The sequence below is a fragment of the Mandrillus leucophaeus genome, unplaced genomic scaffold, assembly GCF_000951045.1.
Source record: "Mandrillus leucophaeus isolate KB7577 unplaced genomic scaffold, Mleu.le_1.0 Scaffold310, whole genome shotgun sequence".
In the NCBI taxonomy this organism is placed as follows: Eukaryota; Metazoa; Chordata; class Mammalia; order Primates; family Cercopithecidae; genus Mandrillus; species Mandrillus leucophaeus.
Window position 1 is genome coordinate 786,189 of NW_012103255.1, and position 16,958 is coordinate 803,146.

The window sequence follows — 16,958 nt, forward strand, 5'->3', positions numbered from 1 at the left end:
CGGCGAGCAACTGACCGCGGCCTTCTGACCAGGACCGGAGCAGGGCCCCAAGCCCCCGGGCCTGGTGGGGGACGCGCTTCTTCCCACACCCTGAGCCTCAGCAGCTCCAGCCAGCGGACCCGACGGCTGAGAGGTGAGTGTACCCCACTTTTGTCTCCTAGCTCGGGGTTCACTAGACTCGAGACTACTGCAGTGTCCTTCGTCCGTCCTGTAAGTGGGACCCCCACATACACACGCATGCAGATCAGATTCCCACCACTCCCCTTCCCTGTGCTTTCCCAACACCCCGGGTCTCTGGAATTGGTTTTAATTGGGAGGAAAGACAGAGAAGGAACTGCGGATGCCCCCCAACCCTGGGCGGAGGGTCCCCAGAAACTTTCTCTGCACTTCTCCTGGGATCAGACAGACAGGCGGCTTCGGGATGGAGAGGGGGTGAGGCGACGCTGAGCGTTTCCCCAGTCTCCTTCGTGACTTTAGGGGGAGACCCCAGACCGGACCGAGTTGAGGGAATGGAAACGCTGACGGACTCTAACTAGGACAACGCGCACCCCCCCACCCCGCGCCCCCTGGCGCGGTGGGTTGGCCCCAGGCCAGTTGCATGGGGGTTGGCGGGGGCGCAGGAGGAGCCGCTGCTTGGGGGAAAGTTACCGGCTGGACTACGGTTTCTTGCGCTTCCAGAGCCGCGCTCTCTCCAGCGGTAGTGGGGCTCAGTAACAACCTCCGAACCGACATAGAACGACCTCTCTCTCCCCTGCCCCTCAATCCCACTCCCTTCCTTCAGGCTCCAGTACCGCCGCTACCTTTTCCACGCCAGCTCATGCCCCCAGAACCCGAGAGCCAGGGCGGGTGACTAGGAAGAATTCTCCTACCTACCGCCCGTCCCCCCACCGGCGCCGGCGCACCTGCCCCAGCCCAGAGTGGGGGTCGCTACAGTGTTGTTGTAGAACCTACAGAGTGAGCCTGGCAGAAGGCTGCCATTCAAAGGGGTGGGGGGCGCTGCTTTCAATTTCCAGCTTTCTCTCCCTCCTCCCACCCCATCCCAAGTAAGAGAGCGACGTGTCCCGGCCAGAGCGAGGTGGGGGCGGGAGTGGGGGGGCGGCGTGGGCAGCGGGTTGTGCCCGGACACGTGCCTGCCCAGGCGCCCCGGCCCTGCTGGTGTTTAGAGAGAGGGCGGGTCCCCTGCCCCCCGCTCCGCACAACCCCCACGTATCAAAGGGCGGCTGAGACGTGGTGAGACCTCGGGGCGCCCTGGGGGGCGGGGGGGCGGGGAGCCTGGGTCCGGAGCAGGGGAGGGGCAGAGGCGCCGGTGCTAGCTGACCCACAGGAAACGAGCGCTGCTGACCTAGTTTGGGACACCGGAAGTGGGTGCTGGGGAGAGGGGGAGACCGGCTGGCTGTCCTGGCTTCCGGGCCAGGTGGAGGGTGTTCTTGAATTGACCCCCGCCCGAATGCCTTGGAGACCCCTAGCTGCAGCCGAGAACGGGAATGAGTCAGCGCAGCTATTCCTCCTTCCCCCAACTTATTCCTGGAGGAGGGAGACCGCTTATCAGGGGCGGGGGAACCAGATTGGGCTGTGAGGGGTTAAACCAGGATGGGAACTGTCTGTTCCCTAAGGGAGTATGTGTGAGTGTGGGGATGAGGCCTGGAGGATTATGGGGTTGCCTCCTGCTGCCCTACACACACCAACTGGTTTGGTCACCCCTGTACCCGCCTGGCACTGCTGGGAGAGCTGGCATGGAGTGGGCATCAGGTTGGGGAGGAGAGAGTGGGCATAAGGAGTGTTGCGCTGCACTAGAGAGGGACATACTTGTGACTATGTCTGGGTGGTAGTTAGTGTTTCTCCTTAGCGGTAACTGGGGAGAAGGGCAGGGGGCTCCCCCTGGAGCAGCTGATGAAACAAGGAGAAATCTCTGTCAGTGCCTCTGTCCCTGGCCCCGGGGACCCCAGCTCCCCCAGCGTGCCTCTGTTACATGGTTGCTGTGGGCACAGCACAACTAGCTGGCACCCCCAGACACTGTCCCCTCCCTTGGGTACCATACACCCCCAGCCTTGGCATAGGGGTCAAAAAGGGGTTAATACCACCAGAATGGGGCTCTGGGGAAGAAAGAAGGCAGTGCCCACTAGGCTCAGGTGTCAAGGAGACAGGCTTGCTCTAATGGGACTCTCATCACTACTCAGCCCTGGCTGATGTAGACCCCAGTATCTGGAAGACAGGTGCTGTCCCCTTCTTCCCCATGGTGCCCCCTGGCACCCAGGGCCCCCAGCTCCTCCTTGGCCTAGTGCCTGCCCAGGGAGGGCGCGGCGGGCAGCGGGGGCTGGGCTAACAATGCACCATCAGGCCCTTTGTGTGCCTGCACTTGGCACCCTGGGGAAGGGTGGGGGAGGGGGCCCAGCAGGCATGGGGGGCGGAGCGCTCTGGGGTGGGGACAGTGAAGGCTGGGGGAGAGAAGCAGAGAATGAAAGCAGGTGGGGAGGAAAGGGAAGTAGGTCAGATAGGATGCCAGCCCCCCATTCCAAGCCAAGGCTGAGAAAACCAGCCCCTGATCCTATGGCTGCCTGCATGGCATCAGACTGAGGGACAGCCTAGGACTGGGCATTTCAGGTCAGAAGTCACTGCCCAGGGGACTGCTCAGATGGAGGAGTTTTGGCCTGGTACTGCCCCCCTTCTTAATGGCTAAGAGACCCAATTCTTCTGGCCCAAGACCAAGGTCCCAAGATGAGTAGTGAATGGGCTCTAGGCAGGGCACTGCCCTCTGACAGAAGCCTCTGGGCCTGCTGCGGGGCTTCCTGCCTCTGTCCCGCTTGGCTCCCTGACCTTCCTGAGAGTTAAGACTGCCCTGACACCAGGCCTTAGGGCCTATGCCTGTTTTGGCCTAGGGCAGGAGAGAACAGTGGGGGAGGAAGGTGGGGACAGGCAGATGGATAGGACCCTGGCATGGGGTGTGCCCGCCCTGGCCTCTTCCCCCTCCTTGTGCTGAGTAAACTCGTGAGTAAACTTGACGTTTTGCCCGGACAGTTTGAAGTTGCCTCGCTGCCCCCTCCCCCCCACCTCTTGCCAACACAGAAGCGGCCAGGCGCCAAAGCGGGCCTGGGGGACTGGGAGGTAGGGGATAGAGCTGCTGTCATCCACCATCAAGTGTTTGGTGGGGTGGGGACAAGAAAGACCCCCACACCCAGCCAGGCCCAGGTCTTGGCAAGAATCTTGGCTGGGGCCTGCAAGCATCTGTCCCAGAGCCTTGAGGAGCCCAGGAGAAGTGACTTCAAAGCAGGTCCTCTGCCCACTTCTGACCTCCACCCCTACTAGGGAAAGGTACCCAGCTACCACCTGGCCCCCTGAATTGCCATCGTTAATATTCACTGGCACAGGGACAAAGCTACCTTTAACAAATTCCCCAGGGAGACCAGAGAGGGCTGCCCTCTTCATCCTGTCCCACAGCTTAGGATGGACATCTTAGCCCTCTCTTCCCTGAGGCCTCCAGATGCCATGGTTCTGCTCTGGAGGATAGCATTCTCATTTGCCAGCACTTGCCCTGACTACATCTGGCCTAACCCCACATATACCTCTACCATATTCACCATCAGGCCTAGCCCTGATCTCCCCAAGCCCCTTCCTTTGCCTGCTATCCTCCCCAGAACCAGGTCAGCCTTCAGAGCTTCCCAGTCAGCAAATACCTATGCCAGATTCAAGGTTTGAAGGTGCCCCAGGCAAAAGAGGGCTGATGGAGGCAAAAGAAACAGTGATCCCCATAAATATATCAATTTGCTATCTTTTGACATCACTGATTCCTCTTCTTCCTCCCAGGCCAACAGAATGACATGGGGAAATGCCATCCCAGTCCCTGACAGGCCTCAGAGTGGGGCTCCCCCAGGCCTTTACTTTCGACCTCATGTCTCTGGCTTCAATTTCCTTCCTGTTTCCACCGTCCCCCCAACTCCTCCCCACCCATATGCCCCTTTCAACAGACATCCTCTCCTCCTTCCTTCCTCCTTTCCTCCCCCTTTGCCTGGGAGCAGGGGTCCTCTTTCCTCCACCATGGACATCCTAGCCTTTTACCTCTTCTTAAACCTAGCCCCCTTGGAGATTCATGAGCAAGTCATCTGCCCTTCCCACCCATCAGCAAGGCTCTGGGGAAGAGGAGAACCTAGGGCTTCTCAAGGGGTACTACAACTCCCAAGGTACATACAAAGCAATTGTGGTGCACACTGGGAATTGTAGTCCTTGAGCTCTCAATTTGGCTGAGTCTGGAAGTGTTTCTTGATGAGGGTGAAAACCAGAACTGGGATGGGTTGGAATGTGGGTACCCTCTGCATCCCCCCACTTTATTCTTGCCATCACATTGCCATGGGATGCCATGTACCTATGACTGACATCCATCTCCCTTGCTGAGACATGCTACCCGTCCTCACCTTAGGGCCCCACCCAAAAGATGCCCACACCCTGCCCTGCTGTCCCTGGCAGGGGTGAAACAGAGGGGCCCCATGAACTCCCTCCCTGCCCCCTGCCCTCTAGGCTGGTTCCCTCCCTTTATGGGGATCAAAGGGCAGAGAGCAGCCCCACCCCACTCCCTCGCAGGCTGCAGGCACTAGGGCTCTCAGGAATTGCAGGGACTTTGGTGCCCAAGCAAATGCTTGGGCAGGGGGAATGCCGGGAGGTTGGCACCTGGTGGTAGGGAGAGACACTGGCCCCCACCCTGGGGTGTGGAGCCTTCATTAACTGCTCACAGGGCTGTCCATTGCCTCCTAGGCTCTCCCTGTGTAGGCCCTGACCAGTGTGCTACCTCTTGAGGGGGTGGCTTGAGAACAGGGTCTTAGGCCTTATCTGTAGGGCCTAGGGGCCTGGGCCCGTCAGACTGGCACCAAGGCACAGGGTGACCCTCCCCCACCTCAGGCCCACAGTTGGCATGGGGCGCTGGGAGCAGGGGGGTAGGAGGGAGAGGAGGGCAGGACTGCCAGCATCCTGGTGGGTAGGTGCCAACCGGGCCGGGAGCTGGTGAGGGGCAGCAGGCCAGCGGCATTGAGCCAGCAGCTGTTGGGGGAAAGGGGAGGGGATACTTTAGGGGGCATTTCTATGGTACCCCCAAGCCTAGCAGGACTTGGGATGGCCTAGTGTCTGGGGGACACTAGGGCACTCCTCATTCCAGGAATAAGGGACCCCAGGAGTTGTTTAAGTGAAACTTGGTGGCCCATCCATGTCTGGGCTCAGAGCCCTCCTGAGTTGCCCCTCAGGCCCAGGCGGGTCCCACCCAACCGGCCAGGGTGGCAGCAGCTTGCGCAAGGGGTGGGGCTAGGCGCTTCCCAGCAGATGCCCCCTCCCGGCTCCTTCCTCTTTCGGTGCCCACAGCTCCCCCAATCTGTCTATCCCCCTCAGGCCAGCTCTGTACCCCCTGATCCCCCTGGCTATTGGGGGCTGGCATGAGTGCTGCCCCCTGGCCTGGTTGGCAGGGGTTGGCGCCCGGGCAAGGAACTGTGGTATGTGAGTGGGTTTGGGGTGAGGCTATGGGGAGGGCGGGGTGCCGCCTTGCCCAGCCCCTGAGGGCCCCAGCCCAGTACAAGGTAGGGAGAATTCGGCCAGCTCCCAGGGGGACTGAGGAGCCTGCTGGGGTCTAGAAGGCCTCCTTGTGGTCCCCATCCCACATATTCTGAGGGGCTGGGACCCAGGCACCTGTCACCCCTGGCACTGACCATCCAGGGTTCCCCTCCTCCCTCTTCTGGCCACTGCCGCCTCTGTCCCCTCCCCTCCCTTCTTCCTTCTCCTGGTCCCACCTCCAGTAGCCTCTCCCATTGCTCCTCCTCATCTCTGTCCTCCTGGACTGTCCCAGCTCCTACCTTTCCTACCCCTCACCTTTTTCCTCTTTTAGGACTGAGTAAGGACAGGAGCGGGTGGGTTCTGCTGGGGCTTCGGGCACCACAGGCAGAGACTCTGGGCCCTCTCCCACGCCGCCAGCCCTCCGGTAACCCCTCCCTCCAAGCTGGGGGGAGGGGGGACAGCACCCAGAGGGTTAAGGCTGTAGGGGGGAGGGGCTGGGCCAGGTCGTGGGCGGCCCCTTTGAAGGAGGGAGCTGGAGCGGGGAACAGCCACCCTACCTCCCCCCAAGCCTGGCCCTCCCCCACCTGTCCCAACCTGCTGCCCCCAGGGGCCAGGAGGAGTTGCCGCCAGGCCCCTCAGCATTCAGGTGAGTAGGCCCTGCTCTGGCTTGGGAGATCAGGCCCCAGGGGGGCTTGGAGGCCTAGAATTAGCCTAGGGTCAGAGAACTGAAAAACAGGCCAGGAAGAGGGTGCCCAGACTTCACAAGAGAGTTTAGGGAACTGAGGGCTTGAGAAGCGGGAATGTGGGGAGGCTTCAGTGTCTAAGGGGACCCGAGCAGATCAGGAGAGGCAGAAGAGCGGCCTATAGGGACTGAGTGATTGCTGGGCCAGGCCAGAAGGCTGGTCAGGCTGGCAGAGAGCCGGGCTCCGGAGATCGGGCTGGGGTGTCCTCTGGGGCTGGGGGGCTCAGGTTTCTGCCGGAGGCTTGGCGGGTGTGGGGTTACCAGCCAGCTCGGTTACCCAGCTGGAGACACTAGGCTGGGGGGAGGGGGTGGGCACAGGGCAGACCCTGGCACCTTGTGCGGTCTCCTCAGGCCCTAAGGGGAGCTGGCACTGTCCAGGCAGACCCTGCTGAGAATCCTGATGGCCAGAGTCTGTCCAAGTGGACAATTGCCTGGTCCAGGGTGGGCACCCTCCGGGGAAAGTCCAGCAGCTCCAGGGCTGGAAACTCTGACGGGCACAGAGGCACAGGTTGTCCCTCCACCCCCACCCCACATCCGCTCTCGCTGCAAACCCCCCTCCACCACTTATTCTCCCCAACTGGCTCCCAAATTGTGGTCCCCTGCTTCATCCAAAAGTGGGGCGTGGATGCCCTAAACTCAACCATCTTTTGGCAAGACCAGGTGTTGGAGGGCAGGCCTGGCCCCTGATTTAATTCCTCTGCCTCTCTCCACCCCTCACATGCCTGGGGAGAAGGGAAGGGATGCTTGAAGCAGGGGGCCAATGGAGACAGTGGAGAGGTTTGAGCAAGAGAGAACCAAGGGGAAGAGAAAGGAGAGGCGGGGACAGTTCCTGGGAGGAGGCCTGGGGACACTGATGTGGTGGAGAGGGTGCGGAGTTCAAGGAGGGCTGAAGGAAGGAATGCAAAGGGTGGACTTGCGGAGGGAAGACAAGGGTCGAAGGAGGCAATGAGAACAAGGAGGCCAAGAGAAGGGCAAGAGTGAAGGCTGGCTGATGGCAGGGAATACCCAAAGGTGGTGGTGCGAAGGCTGGGAGAGTTGCCCCCATTCCTTCCTCCGCCATCTTTTATCTCCCTCATATTTCCCTTGATGGAGACTAAGGGGCTATGGGCAAGGGCTTGTGTCATGGAAAGAAAATGTAGGGAAGCATTAAGGTCTACCTCATTTCAGGAGCCCCAGAACCAGGACTGGGGGATTTGGAGCTGGGCAGAGACTTAACCCCCACAGCACCGGGAAGCAGCCAACTCCCCTCGCCTCCTTCCCCCTTCGTGGCTTGCGGTCTCTCTTCCCCGCCTCGGCCCCCAGGAAGTGTGAGTGCTGGGGGTGGTGAGGTTAGGAGGGGAAGCGTCATATGGGGGATGGGGAAGGCATGCACAAGCTTGGAGGGGCTGGGGTGGGGAGAGAAGAACTCCATAAATGTCAGAGCATCCCTGGGCAAAGAACCTCTTCTTTGAAGCCCTTCTAGCCCTCATGTGAGAAGAGGTTCAGCCCCTTTACCTTCCCTCCCCAACTGGGTAATCCAGATGGCTTCGGCCCCTGGGCCCCAGAGGCCCTGAGAAGTGGTGGAGGAAGCTGGAGAATAAGGATTCCTGGGTCCCTTAGGACTTTGGACTGGCTGTCCAATTTCCCCACCCCCCTGGTCCAGACGCAGGCCAAAGCCCTGGCTTCGTGCAAACTTAGTTCCAAAAAAACAGGAAGAGAACCTGAGGCTGGAGTTGGGGTGGGGGTTGGAGGGAGAAAGGAGACAGAAGTAAGGGGGAGGGGTGGCCAGCCAAGGCACCAGGAGCGTTGGGAAGAGCCTCAGGTCTCTCCATCATCCCTGGCAGGAAGATGTTACAGCCTGGTCCTCATCCTCCCTCACCCCAAGCTGCTGCTCCTGGAGAAGCCTGGCCAGGCCCCTCTCAGGCTCCCTGGCAGAGCCTAGAGGTAGGGGCCTTGGAACCTGGGGAGGGGGGGCTCTGTGTGCCTGTGTCTCAGGCCCATATCTATTTTCTCCGCCGCTAATCCTGGTTCTGCCTGCTGCCCCCCACACTAAGCCTCACTCCCCTAATCCCCAGGGTGGGGAAAGGGGGGCCAGCTTTACTCAGCTGCCCTGTTCAGGGCCTCCTATCCCTGCCCTTCGGCTGGCTCAAGCCAGCAGTGTTGGCCCTAGTGGCCCCCAGCCCTGCACTGGACCCTGCCTGAGGTCAGCATCTGGAAAGAGTTCCTGTCTCCCTTTTCTTTCCAAGACCAGGCCAGTGGCCTCCACCTTTTGGTTTCTTGGTGTTGGACATACCCTGCCAGGTGCCCTTGAGCACTGAAGGGTAGGTGATAGGCACTCCCACCTTTACCCCCTCCCAACTTTCTCACCCTGAAGTCTTCCCCCAACCAAAGATAGGGCAGGCTTGACTCAGGGCCCAGTTTCAAGAGAGCTGCCCACCGGCTTGGCCGGTCTAGCAGGCCTGACAGTGAGGGGAGCCTGGGGGGGTGGCGGGAAAGAGGGGAGTGATGGGGCGGGGCCCCCAGTTCTTCCCCCTACCAGGCAAACAGACCAAACAGACCTTGCCCGGTTCCCTGGCACAGCTGCACCCCCAACCACCACACACGCCCATGCCCACAAGGTCTTAGCAAGAGGGGGCATGCCAGACTGGGTGGGGATGGGCCGCCTTCATGGGGCGTCAGGGGACTGGGCCCTCTGGGATGCAGAGGTGGGAAAGGTGCCCAAGGTGGGGTGGGCACCCTGGCACCAGTGCCCTACCCTGGCAGAAAGAAGGGACGCCTTCGCCCCACCCATCCCTCCCAGATGATGGGCCTAGGAGGGCCCCTTGGCCTGGTTGGCACCACCATAGCTCCAGGTGGCACCTATATTGGCATGGGTGCTAGAGCCCTGGGTAAGGGTTAGGGGAGTTTCCCAGAAGCTAGAGAACCTTATGAACACCCTCTCCTTCCCACGCATGTCCTCTGCCTCTCCCCCTCTTTCATTGCTACCTCTTGGCCATGGGCATTGGATTTGGGCCTAAGGAGTTAAACACCCACCCTTGCCCAATCCCTGTGTGAGTTGCGTGGTGAACGAGCCTGAGCCTGTGACCTGACAGTGAGGTCAGCCAATCAGCGCCCCCACCACACCAAGTTGCCACGGAGACCGGCCCTGGGGTGGGAGAAAGGAGGCGGGCTTAGCAGCGGGAATGGGTGGGGTGGGCAGGGAAGGAGGGAGAGGGATGGGGTGAGCCACATGCCTGCCAGTGCCCAGCTCCCAGCCAATGGACAGCGAGGACAGCCCCACCCATCCCCCTTAGGAAGGACAGGATCCACTTGGGCCCAGGAGGGTGCCTACTGCTGCTTAAGTGGCTACAGCCACTGTTGCTGCTGCTCCTCCTGCTGCTGCTGCCCACCTGGTTTTTGTTTGTTCCCAAGTCTGGGGGCCATTTGCCACTTGTACCATTTGTAAAGTACAGTCAGGAGGGAGTAGGGAGAGCTCTCAGATGGCTTGGTTCCTAGGGAGAGAAGTGGTTTGAGGACTTAAGGTGGAAACAGGTGGGCTATCTAAGGGTGCCTAGATGTGGCTTACAAGCAAAGACGGACATGCGGGTGCTGCTCACCTAAGGTTTCTGTGTAGGAGCCCTGGCCTTGCAATGAAGGGGGCAGGCAGGGAGGCAGACACAGAGAATGCAGTTCTTGTGTCCTAAAGAGAAAATTTGTGGCCGGGCGCGGTGGCTCAAGCCTGTAATCCCAGCACTTTGGGAGGCTCAGACGGGCGGATCACGAGGTCAGGAGATCGAGACCATCCTGGCTAACACGGTGAAACCCCGTCTCTACAAAAAAATACAAAAAACTAGCCGGACGAGGTGGCGGGCATCTGTAGTCCCAGCTACTCGGGAGGCTGAGGTAGGAGAATGGCGTAAACCCGGGAGGCAGAGCTTGCAGTGAGCTGAGATCCGGCCACTGCACTCCAGCCTGGGCAACAGTGCGAGACTCCGTCTCAAAAAAAAAAAAAAAAATTTGTGGCTTAACTCCCCCATTCACTCCCCCACCCCCCAAAAAAAAACCTTTCCCTATCAATGGCCAGGGCTGAACAGCTGCTGACGCGGCAGAGGGGACACTGACAAAATATCAGCGGGACTTGCCCTAAGGATCAACAGGGGTAGTCTTTAATATTACATATGAGGAACAGGCCTCCTCAGGAAAGGAAGTGACTTATCCAAAGTCATGTAGCTAGTAGTAGCCTGGTTCCCTCAGGGTGATTTGAGGGAGGGAGGCTGACCTGTCCCCAAGTAGTTTTCTTAACAGAGGCCATCTGTATAGTGGAATCTGACCCCAGGCTAGGCCAAGGCCAGAACATTTATTGAATCCCCACTGCGTATCAGGCATTGTGCCATATTTGGTCTCATTTAACCCTCACCACAACTCTAGGAGTCAGGTGGAATTATCCTATATTACAGACGAGGAAGGCGGCTCAGAGATTAAATCACTTGTTTAAGGTCATGGAGCTAACTGGTGGCAGAGACAGGATTCAAACTCAAACCTGGCTGACTCCAGAGCCCAGCTCTTTCCAGGCCCCAGCACTGTCTCCAGTTGCTCCAGACCCACAAAATGTCAGGGCTGAAGGGCTGAGCCATTGGGGCCACTACTTCCACCCCCTCCTTGCACAGCTGAGGAAATGGAAGCACAGAGAGAAATGACTTTCCCAAGGTCATTCAGCAAGATAGTGGCAGAGCCAGGATTTAAAGCAGGTCTCACCCCCTTCCAGGCCCCAACCCCTGCCCACACCTCTGCCAGCCTTGGGATGGCTGGCTGCTCTGCACCCACCTCCTGTGGCTGGGCGTTGGAGGGTAAAGGATAGAGAGCAGGACCAAGGCCCTCTGGAGATGTGGCTCTCCTGGAATACGGAGAGAGGGGTGGCAGTAGCTGAGGGGGAGTTGGGGGGTGGGACTGGAACTTGGCCTATTGGCAGTGGGGGAGGGGGCGGGGGCGATGCTTATCTGTGCGGGGCAGGAAGCAACCGCGCCAGTCAGTGACACCCCAGCAAAGGGTGGCTGCTCCTTGGCCCCATGGGGGAGGGGAGGATGTGGGGGGAGGGATGCTGGGAGCTGTGTTTCCCGTTTGGCCTCAAGAAGTGGGGGATCTAGAAGGGGAGATGAACCTTTGGTAGCCAGGGGAGGGGCATGAGGAGGAAGAGGATGATGCTTGGAAGCTGCCTTCTCTTGTTTGCATATGTTTTACAGTGTCCTAGCCACTTTGGAGAGAGATAACTTGAGTTAAAGCACCTGTCTGTGCCTGGCCTCCAGCAGATATTGGTCCAGTGTGAGTCTGAACTCTCTCATTGGCCTCTCCCCAGGTTATGAGGAGGTTTCACTACAAAGACCGTTACCTCACTTTTCAAATGACTGAGGCCAGCTGCCAGTACCACCCCCAGTCCTTCAGCCAATTCTTTATGAAGCCTGAACCAGGACCCAGGCATCTTAGCTCCCAGTCCACTGCTCCTTCCAAAGAGATGGGGAAGGGGGCAGGTGACACAGATGGACCTCTATGAAAAGGCCAGAAAGGCAGGGCTCCTGCTGCCACAGAGGCAGAATAGAACAGTGTAGTGGTTAGGAACAAGGACCGGGCCCACTGCCTGAATACTGTTCTGCACTTAACTTGGAAAATCACTTCACCTGTCTGAACCTCAGTTTCCTTGTCTGTGAAACAGATGATGATCATACTTCGGAGGGTTTTGGAAGATGAAATGAGTGTAAAGTACTCAGAAGGGTGACTGGCATGTAGTCATCCTTCAATAAGTATTGGCTAAAGTTGGTCCTCTTTCCCCAGACCCCTATGGGCTAAGCGCTCTTAACCTCCCCTCTATTGGACTCTGCAGGAGAAGATGGGGAGCCCCGAGGATGACCTGATTGGGATTCCATTCCCGGACCACAGCAGTGAGCTCCTGAGCTGCCTCAATGAGCAGCGCCAGCTGGGCCACCTATGTGACCTCACCATCCGGACGCAGGGCCTTGAATACCGCACCCACAGGGCTGTGCTAGCTGCCTGTAGCCACTACTTCAAGAAGCTATTCACTGAGGGCGGTGGCGGAGCTGTCATGGGGGCCGGGGGCAGCGGGACAGCCACTGGGGGAGCAGGAGCAGGCGTGTGTGAGCTGGACTTTGTAGGGCCAGAGGCACTAGGCGCCCTCCTTGAATTTGCCTATACAGCCACACTGACCACCAGCAGCGCCAACATGCCAGCTGTGCTCCAGGCTGCCCGCCTGCTGGAGATCCCGTGTGTCATCGCTGCTTGCATGGAGATTCTGCAGGGCAGTGGGCTAGAAGCTCCCAGCCCAGACGAGGATGACTGTGAGCGAGCCCGCCAGTATCTGCAGGCCTTTGCCACAGCCACAGCCTCTGGAGTTCCCAATGGTGAAGACAGTCCTCCACAGGTGCCCCTCCCACCACCTCCACCACCGCCACCTCGGCCTGTTGCCCGCCGCAGTCGCAAGCCCCGGAAAGCTTTCCTGCAAACCAAGGGGGCTAGAGCAAACCACCTAGTCCCTGAGGTGCCCGCAGTACCTGCCCATCCCTTGACCTATGAGGAGGAGGAGGTGGCGGGTAGAGTGGGCAGCAGTGGGGGCAGTGGGCTGGGGGACAGCTACAGCCCTCCCACAGGAACCGCCTCCCCTCCTGAGGGGCCCCAGAGCTACGAACCCTATGAGGGTGAGGAAGAAGAAGAGGAGCTGGTATATCCCCCAGCCTATGGGCTGGCGCAGGGTGGCGGGCCCCCGCTGTCCCCAGAGGAGCTGGGCTCAGATGAGGATGCCATTGATCCTGACCTGATGGCCTACCTAAGCTCCCTGCACCAGGACAACCTGGCACCAGGCCTGGACGGCCAAGACAAGCTGGTGCGCAAACGCCGCTCCCAGATGCCTCAGGAGTGTCCTGTCTGCCACAAGATCATCCATGGGGCGGGCAAACTGCCTCGCCACATGAGGACCCACACAGGCGAGAAGCCCTTTGCCTGCGAGGTCTGCGGTGTTCGATTCACCCGGTGAGCAGCAAGTGGGGAAGGGCCCGGCAGGGGTCGTGGGTAGGGGACAGGGTGGGAGGAGAGGGGGAAGGAGTTAGGAGACCCGAGGTGGAGGTAGGTGGTCGTGGAGGGACTGGGACATGAGTGGGTTACTGGAATGAGGAGAGCAGAATAAAACAAGCCAGCGGGGGGTGGGTCTGGAGCATGAAGGATTTGGTGCCCAGGAGGGCAGTGCTGGAAGCAGAGGAGTGGATAATGGCAAGCCCTCGTTAAGCTAGAGGTGAGCCAGCAGGGTATGCTGGGGCAATAGTGGGGTAACAAATGGTGAGGGACAGGGATGGGACAAGGCCAGGGTGGTATGACCAGAAGGAGCCAGGGATCCCATCCTGAACACCTCCCTGCCCCTCACCCCTGCCTGTGCCAGGAACGACAAGCTGAAGATCCACATGCGGAAGCACACGGGAGAGCGCCCCTACTCGTGCCCGCACTGCCCAGCCCGCTTCCTGCACAGCTACGACCTCAAGAACCACATGCACCTGCATACGGGGGACCGGCCCTATGAGTGCCACCTGTGCCACAAGGCTTTCGCCAAGGAGGACCACCTGCAGCGCCACCTCAAAGGCCAGAACTGCCTGGAGGTGCGCACCCGACGGCGCCGCAAGGACGATGCACCACCCCACTACCCGCCACCCTCTACGGCTGCTGCATCCCCCGCTGGCCTCGACCTCTCCAATGGCCACCTGGACACCTTCCGCCTCTCTCTAGCTCGATTCTGGGAGCAGTCAGCCCCCACCGGGCCCCCGGTCTCTACCCCGGGGCCCCCTGATGACGATGAGGAGGAAGGGGCACCCACCACACCCCAGGCTGAAGGTGCTATGGAGTCCTCTTAAAGAGGGACGAGGGCCAGGCTGAAGCAGCACAAGGCCGGGGACACCCATGCCAAGCAGTGGGAGCACGCAGGACAGACACAGCAGGGGTCTGGGGCACGGAGCCTTGCTGGTGTCAGCATCAGCCCTTCCTCCCAGAGCCCTCATTCCAATTCCGAGCTAAGAAGGTATTGGGGCAGAGGCTCCCCAAATTGGGGTGATCCCCCAAGGAGTGATACATATATTGTGTATATATTTACAGCTCTATTGTAAAAGTGGGGTCCCTGTCCCCAGCTGCTCCTGGGGAGTAGAAGCAATAATGTATTTCTGATTTGTGGGTCCCACTTCGGCTATGCGGGTTTCTAGGGGGTGGGGGCTTGGGACCAAAGCCTTGCCCCGCCCCTCTGCCCCTTGGGGGTTTTGGCTGTGTAAGGGGGTGAAGGACTGCCCCTCCCTTCCGAGACCCCTCCTTCCTGGTTTCTGTTCCTTTTTCCTGGCAGTGAATTATGCAAAGGGGGCCGGCAAAGGAAGGGTAGGTGGGGGAAAGCCAGGTGGAAGCTTGAAAGACTGGGGGACTGGGCCTGTAAGGAAGGAGCCATCCCAGTCCCCCTCCGCCCTGCTCCCGGCGCTGAGTCATGGGGTCGCGGAGAAGAAGGGGGCAGGGTGGCCTGATTGGCTCGCCCGCCCCTGGGGGCAGTGGAGAGGGGCCCCGCCCAGCTAGGGGAGCCGCTCCGTTCCACTCCCCTCCCTGTCCCTCCCTCCCCGCGGCCCTGGGCAGGGAATGTCTTGTTCCCGCCGCTCCCTCCCCGGGGCCAGAGGGCAGGGCGGGCCGGGCGGCGTCCTACCCTCTTCTCCTCCTCCCCATCTCCTCCCCGCCCAGGTGCGAGCCGGAGCCGCCGCCACCGCTGCCGCCCCTGACTCACGCCGCCCCCGGGCTGGCGCAGCGAAGGGTGTGGGACAGGGTGAGGGGTTGGAAGAGCCTTGTGGAGAGCGGGCGAGCCGGCGCCATCTGGCGGCCATGCCCTGAGCGGGCGAGCGCCCCCCGCGGCCACTGGAGCGAGCTGTCTTCTCCTCAGCCACCCCAGCTGGTGAGCGGCGCCCCCTTGCCAAGGCAGTGGGCACAGAACTTCTCGCTTGGCCGCAGGGAAAGGGGCTGCGGACCTGTGGGAAAGTGATCCCCTTCCCAGATCCTTGCCAGCTGGGCTTCCTGTCAGGCAGGGGAGAATAATCCCCTCTCTTCTCTTAGGATTGAATCCACCCCCATTCTGTACATAGCCTCTTCTGTTGGTCTTGTTGAAATCTAGTTTCAGATTTTTAACTACCCAATTCTGCTGGGGGTGGGGGACACCCCCCCTTCCTCGCTGGGTGCTGGACCCCTTTTGCTGCCTGGGCTCTGCCTTGCACTATTTCCCCTTCCTGGCCTGACGGCTCCTCCCCCTCCTTAAAAGGGGCAGGTTCAGGGGCCCGGTGCTCTTCCTCCCTTCCATGCACCCCCATGCCCATTTGCACAGCTGCCCAGGTACCCCTAACAGTGGGGAGGGGTCACAGGGAGGGGGTAGCGGGACCAGTCCCTGTATCTATTTAAAAAGTGATGATGTAATATATTGGGGTGGCAGGGAGGTCGGGTTGTCCTGGGCCTCATCTTAGCATTTCAGGTGATGGGGGGAGCCCAGGGCTGGGGAGACCTGGGGCCCAGCCCCAGAGAGTGGGGACAATGTGGCCTCCTTTCTCCCTACTTTCGGCTTTCCCAGTCAGTGCCTTAGGGGGAGAGGCACTCCCCCCGTCCTATTCCCCTCCCCCCATCCCAACCCCCCGACCAAGGGTGTAAGCGACAGGAAGAAATAATAATAATTTAAGATTCACACTTGTGTCCACTTTTGGTTTATTTGGGGGGTAGGTGGGAAGGATCAGGAGGAGAGGGAGGTGAGAGAGGGACTGAGGGTTCTGAAGCTGGAGTGGGGGCTGCTTTGGGGGCGGAGGATGTCTCAGGTGGTCTGTGGGGCTCAGGGCTGGTGAGAATGCTAATACGCTGATGGGCTTCAGGTAAGGGCTGCTGCCCGTGCTTCCTCTGCTGAGGCCCCTTCTCCTCATCCAGGTCACTAGTGAGGAGAGGAAGGGTGTGGCTGGATCACCCACCTTCTGTCTTCACAGGTGCATCCCTGCCCCCTGCCCTGCCCCATCTGTTCAGATCCAGCTCCTGTTCTTTATGAGGAACTCCTGCTCTCTCAGACCCACGAGGCATACCAGCCCATGGCTGTAGATATTTTCTGATTTTAGGCTGATGCTGAGCGGGGGCAGTGACTTGCCTGAGGCCACATGGCTAGGAAGGGCGGAACCACTAGTGACCTCAGTGGTCACACCTGCTCAAGGCTCAAGCTGTCCCCTCTGCTGACCCAGCTTATCCTTTCACTGGGCCCTCTAGAACCTCTGAAAAGAAAGCTTTGCTTCCCCTTCAACCTCTCGACTCATCACGACCTCCACCATCCCATTCACACTGGAATGTGCCCACTGGACAGTTTTATTTGCAGTCCTCCCAAGAGGAGGTAGCTTAACCTTCTCAAACCCAGCTGGCCCCTAGTGATTTTTGCAAAGCCCCTGGCTGCCATGACAGCTATACCACCAGTGCTGTGGCTGTCTCCTTAGGCCTGCCAGACACCTGCCACATCTGTTTAAGATGCCGGCTCTGGACTCCTGCTGTTTGTATGGTCCTACAACCTCCTCATTAGAGGACCCATCCAATTCTCTGGCCTCTCAATCCCTAACCTCCTTGGTCCTATTGACTGTCATCTCTGTTCCCACTCAGACGTCCTCCTCAGCCTTGGCCCTTCACTGGATTCATTCCAGAGTTCTTC

At 59.8% G+C, this 16,958-nt stretch overlaps 2 protein-coding genes across 5 annotated transcripts in view; one reads left to right on the forward strand and one right to left on the reverse strand.

Annotated features, from left to right (window-relative positions):
* Nucleotides 1–15,970, forward strand: ZBTB7B (zinc finger and BTB domain containing 7B). Of its 4 annotated transcripts, XM_011987435.1 has the most exons (5): nucleotides 1–133; nucleotides 7,436–7,575; nucleotides 8,092–8,191; nucleotides 12,102–13,261; nucleotides 13,665–15,970. In XM_011987435.1, the coding sequence occupies exons 3-5, from the start codon at nucleotides 8,096–8,098 to the stop codon at nucleotides 14,128–14,130; spliced, it is 1,722 nt and encodes a 573-aa protein (XP_011842825.1). In that variant the 5' UTR covers nucleotides 1–133; nucleotides 7,436–7,575; nucleotides 8,092–8,095; the 3' UTR covers nucleotides 14,131–15,970. The 4 variants fall into 4 exon arrangements, with proteins under 4 accessions (XP_011842825.1, XP_011842826.1, XP_011842827.1 ...); XM_011987437.1 differs by lacking the exons at nucleotides 7,436–7,575; nucleotides 8,092–8,191 and adding an exon at nucleotides 11,467–11,545 and having other exon boundaries at nucleotides 30–133; XM_011987438.1 differs by lacking the exon at nucleotides 8,092–8,191 and having other exon boundaries at nucleotides 36–133; nucleotides 13,665–15,968.
* DCST2 (DC-STAMP domain containing 2) overlaps nucleotides 15,965–16,958 on the reverse strand; it is a 15,493-nt gene continuing 14,499 nt past the window's right edge. Inside the window, exon 15 of the mRNA XM_011987434.1 lies at nucleotides 15,965–16,205. Within this exon, the coding sequence (XP_011842824.1) occupies nucleotides 15,989–16,205 (217 nt within the window). The 3' untranslated portion in view covers nucleotides 15,965–15,988. The remainder of the gene's footprint in view (nucleotides 16,206–16,958) is intronic.

Coding starts and splice junctions, on each gene's coding strand:
- ZBTB7B (XM_011987435.1), top strand. CDS start 8,096: ATGTTACAGCCTGGTCCTCATCCTCCCTCACCCCAAGCTGCTGCTCCT. Junction 8,192..12,101: donor CTCCCTGGCAGAGCCTAGAG/GTAGGGGCCTTG, acceptor TGGACTCTGCAG/GAGAAGATGGGGAGCCCCGA. Junction 13,262..13,664: donor TGCGGTGTTCGATTCACCCG/GTGAGCAGCAAG, acceptor TGCCTGTGCCAG/GAACGACAAGCTGAAGATCC.